Source organism: Gavialis gangeticus, unplaced genomic scaffold (assembly GCF_001723915.1).
Source record: "Gavialis gangeticus isolate Ggan-Ray unplaced genomic scaffold, GavGan_comp1, whole genome shotgun sequence".
NCBI lineage: Eukaryota > Metazoa > Chordata > Crocodylia > Gavialidae > Gavialis > Gavialis gangeticus.
This window is the reverse complement of record NW_017729025.1, coordinates 127,141,115-127,145,479: the sequence shown is the minus strand read 5'-3', so window position 1 is coordinate 127,145,479 and position 4,365 is coordinate 127,141,115. Positions and strand designations below refer to the sequence as shown.

Below are 4,365 nucleotides of genomic sequence, written 5' to 3'. Positions count from 1 at the left end.
GATTAGACATCAGGAGGCGCTACTTCACAGTCAGAGCAGCTAGGATGTGGAACCAACTTCCAAGCGAAGTGGTGCTGGCCCCTACCCTGGGGGTCTTTAAGAGGAGGCTAGACGAACACCTTGCCAGGGTCGTTTGACCCCAGTACTCTTTCCTGCCATGGCAGGGGGTCAGACTTGATGATCTGCTCAGGTCCCCTCCAACCCTACCAACTATGAATCTATCTCATGCAGCAGTACTTTTATATTTTATCTAAAAAATAAGCCAGCATTTAAGCTCTCAAAAGTAATATTTCATTGATTAATTCCCAAGCCCTTTTGTGCTATTTACATTTACATACACTAGGTTCTATTTAAAAGATCAAACCACTAAAAATAGACATTTTGTTCATTTTAAATCAGTAATTCAGAGCTTGTAAAAGTGTGGGATCAGTAGTCATGGAAAACAAACACAGAAGCTGCATCTTGGCCAGTGGGAATGCAAGCTTCGTCTAGCACCCCACCTGGTACATACTCAACTGAACTCTGTTTGAAGTCTAACTTACTTTCCATGCACATATAGTCCTTAGCCGGGCCATGGAAAATGGCAACCAGGAAGTCATTTGTGGAGTTAGTTTTTATGATATAAACTCACATCTGCCAGAACTTCAATTATGAGAATGTGGTCCCCTTCTTGGTGTGACCTTATTGGTTCTCATTACCTAATCAGAGTTGAGTTATACATGGAAATCACCAGATCTCTTGAGAGTGGTACTGACAATTCAGCAGATTACATACAATTCTTTCTAAGTTACTGAGGAAAAGTTTCAGCTAGAGTCAGGTGGCATTGTGCTGGAGGTGTCTTAATTATTTATGCAATTCTTTTTAATTATGGTAGGGTCTCATTGTGCTGATACTCCACAAATATAAAGGAAAATATGGCACCTCTCCTGACAAGCACACTGTGTAAGCAAACAAACAAAAAGTAGTAAACTGAGCAAAATACTCAGAAAAGGGGAAAGATTTACAATTTTTACAATTTCTCCCAAACCTCTCGCTCCTACCTGCTCTGTGTTCAAATGCTTCAGGCAATGAGCTGCATCACTGTGAACCAACAATCCCCCTTCCATGTGCTCCTGCCATAGAAGATGATTCAAGCTGAATGTGGAGAAGATAAAGCAACCAGCTGAACAGCCTGTCTCTGTATCCTTCCCATGTAACTTAAAAACTGCTTAGCCAAAAGGCTCCACTATCTCTGAAGCAAATGGCTGTTTTGTTGCATTTCTGTTACTTATTATTTTTGAAGGCTAGGTTGTTGTCCTAACATTTAGTCCTTCATCCAGAGTTGCAGTGGACTGTTTTTAGTCTGGCCCCCACCCATTCCACCTGGGTGACCCTACCAAGAGTTAAAGGTCCTACCATCACAGTGATCAGTGTTAGTAAGCATAAGCATCCCCACCAGGTTAAGGCACAGTCTCCAAAGAAATCAAATGTGCTAATGAGTCCAAAGGTCTCTGCTGGACAGCTCTACCTGCTCTTCTTTGTCCCTGCCCTACCACCTTCCAGCCCCCCCCCACACACACTCCCCACACCCCGACTGTGGTATGTGTGGAGAGAGCCATACTTGTGCAGAGATTGCCCTAGATGGAAGCAGAATCAGACCTGTTTTATCCCTCTGAAGTCTCTGCTGATAACCTCAAATGGTTTCTCACCTATAAAGGTGGACTTGCTACTTTCACTAAGAATTTATCTGGCAAGACTTGAGAGATGGATCCATGAAGACAAACTTTTGATAGGTGCCTTTCAAAACCTGATCCATTTTAGAGTCTGGATTTCAGAAACTAGTCTGCTCATCAAGTACAGTGGGTGCTGATGAGTCATACTCCTTGCTTATTGAGGAAGATAGTTTTACCTAGTTGGGTGGAGGTGGAGTTTTTTTTAAACCTGACTCCAACTCCTTCACTTCTGTAAGTTATTCAATATTATTTTCTTGACAGATATATTCAGCCTGTCACAAATGCATTATAAATAGGGGGTTTTTTGCACTCATTATTCCAGAATGTAGCAATAGTCACTGATACCACCACCATACCATGAGGTTTATGATGCTAGGTTTTACTGTTTTAGTTGTAGAGCCCTTGACAATGATTTAAACAACTGTTCAACAAAAGACATGATGAAAACATTATATCAGTAATAAACGATAGTCTCAAATACTTTTCCGTCCCTTCCCCCCAAGAATTACAGCAGAACACACCCTTCTCACCTGTTCTTATTCTTGCCTCTCTAGCTATTTTATATTTACATGACAACAGCATGCAAAGACTCTGATCAGCTCTGTGGCCCTGCTGTTTTCAGCTCTGTGTGAATGCAGAGGTAGTCGGTTAGTCATCATCCAAGTCCGCAAGAACTTTTAGTCCTAACCCTCCTCTATAAAGAAATCCCATAAGCAGCCCTCAAGACATAACCATTGTTTAAAACTAACTCAGCTTTCAAAGAACTACAGCTCTTCTTTATGAATTGCTTGCCGTGGCATGGAACTTATTTCCACTGCACATGAAAGCTCCCACACATCTTATCTTTGCCTTTATACCAAAACAGGCTTCTTTGCCTTCATGTACAGCACATTGCAAATAAAAACAACAACAAAAAGCACAAACGTCCACTTTTTTCCCATTGGAGAAGATGAGAGAGAAGAGCCACGTATGAAAAATGCTGCTCACATCATGTAATGCATTCCTGGATGTCACTCAGATATCATAGTGGTGGGTCTATAAAAAAAGAGTCTAATAGAATTTGGGAGCAGGGGGAAGCAGAACAATGAACTCAACATAACCAAGTCTCCAGCAGAGAACCTGGCCTCATATTCAGTGAATATAAGATCTGGCATTAAAACACAAACCAATGTAAGTAGTACTAACTGCTGACAGTTAATATTGCTTAACCAAAAAGGCAAAATGTTTCAAGTGCTTCTTAAGAAAAACTTTATGTCCTGAGCTGAAATCCTGGCCCAAAGGAATGAAGTTTACCATTATCATTGCCTTCAGTGGGGCCAGAGTTTCACCCGCTGTACCTGCATGGAAAACAAAGGTGTTTCTTTTTATGCTGATAGGAATTGAAAAAATAACATAAATTAAAAATAAATGTAAGAAAACTGCATTTTTGCCTTGCTTATTTGAATATTACCTACAACCGGCTTAGCTACCTTAAAGACAATTTAAAAATCCATTTGGTTTCCACTGGACAGAAAACTTAGCTCTTACAGGGTGAAATATAATGTATTATTTTCCACCGTCCTGACCTGTTTCCTCGTTAGGTAATCATATTGTGTCAACCTAAAATTCCCATTTTCAATTGGTCACAGTGCTCCTCACTGCCTGTGCTACCCTGCCGTTAAACAGTTTGGCTGTGCACTCTCACCGAATCCGCACCTCTTCATTTCAGCAGTCTGCACCGTGGCGCCTCCACATTTTTTGCAAATGTTTTAGCATCCGACAAAATCAGAGGTGAATCATGCATGTCAGATCCTTATAAATGAATGAAGACCACAAAATACTTCCCCCACTGCTGCCCAGATCAGGCAACCCAGGCACAGGGAGAAGACAGGCATCACATCTCATTGCCCTCCATACCTTTGATTTTTAAAAGGCGCACAGGAGAGACGCGATGGATGCGAATGGATCAAAATCCCAAGCCAGAGCTTACTGCAACAACGAACACGAAACTTAAAGCCTGGAGCTGCTGGGTACAATCACGTCGGAGCGAAAAGAAAAATACCCACTGCCCTGCTCCCTCGCCAAGCAGAATAATGGCTCTTCCGGAGATAACCCGAGCGTCACCGCGTCCACACGCGGAGATGCCCGAAACGTTGCTCTTCAGCGGGCAACGTGGCCAGCCGACCCACAGTCCCTTCCAGCCACCAAGCCACACGCCTTCTCGCATCCCCCGCTTCACCCTGCGGAGCCACATCCAAGGGGCTCAGTGCTCCCCGCCTGCCCAGCATCGCCATGAGCCAGGGGCACGAGCCGCCCCCCGCCCCGCACCGCCCGGCCCGGCCCGGCCCAGGGGGAGAGGGGGCAAAAAATGAAGCATGGAGAAGACAAGCCCAGGCTTCTCCTCCAAGCCACGTCTCTCGCTCGGGCACCGCCGCTCCGGCACACGGGCAGGGGAAGTGCCCAGGCTGCAGGGAGGCAGGGAAGGGGCCAGGCGGGCGGGAAACCAGCCTCTCCCGGCTCGGCCCAGCCAGGCGCGGGATCCAGGCAGCCGCTGCCCCGTCCCTTACCGTGCTGCGCGCGGGCCCCGGGCAGCAGGACGAGCAGCAGCAGCAGTCGCCGGAGGCGGGCAGCGCCCGGCCGCTCCGCGCAGCCCCCTGCCCGCCGCTGCCCCCGC

The 4,365-nt window shown here is 45.8% G+C and overlaps 1 protein-coding gene across 1 annotated transcript in view; it reads right to left on the bottom strand.

The window, feature by feature from the left end:
- KIAA1549L (KIAA1549 like) overlaps window positions 1–4,365 on the bottom strand; it is a 360,085-nt gene that overhangs the window by 353,634 nt on the left and 2,086 nt on the right. The window contains exon 2 of the mRNA XM_019519964.1: window positions 4,259–4,355. Within this exon, the coding sequence (XP_019375509.1) occupies window positions 4,259–4,355 (97 nt within the window). The remainder of the gene's footprint in view (window positions 1–4,258; window positions 4,356–4,365) is intronic.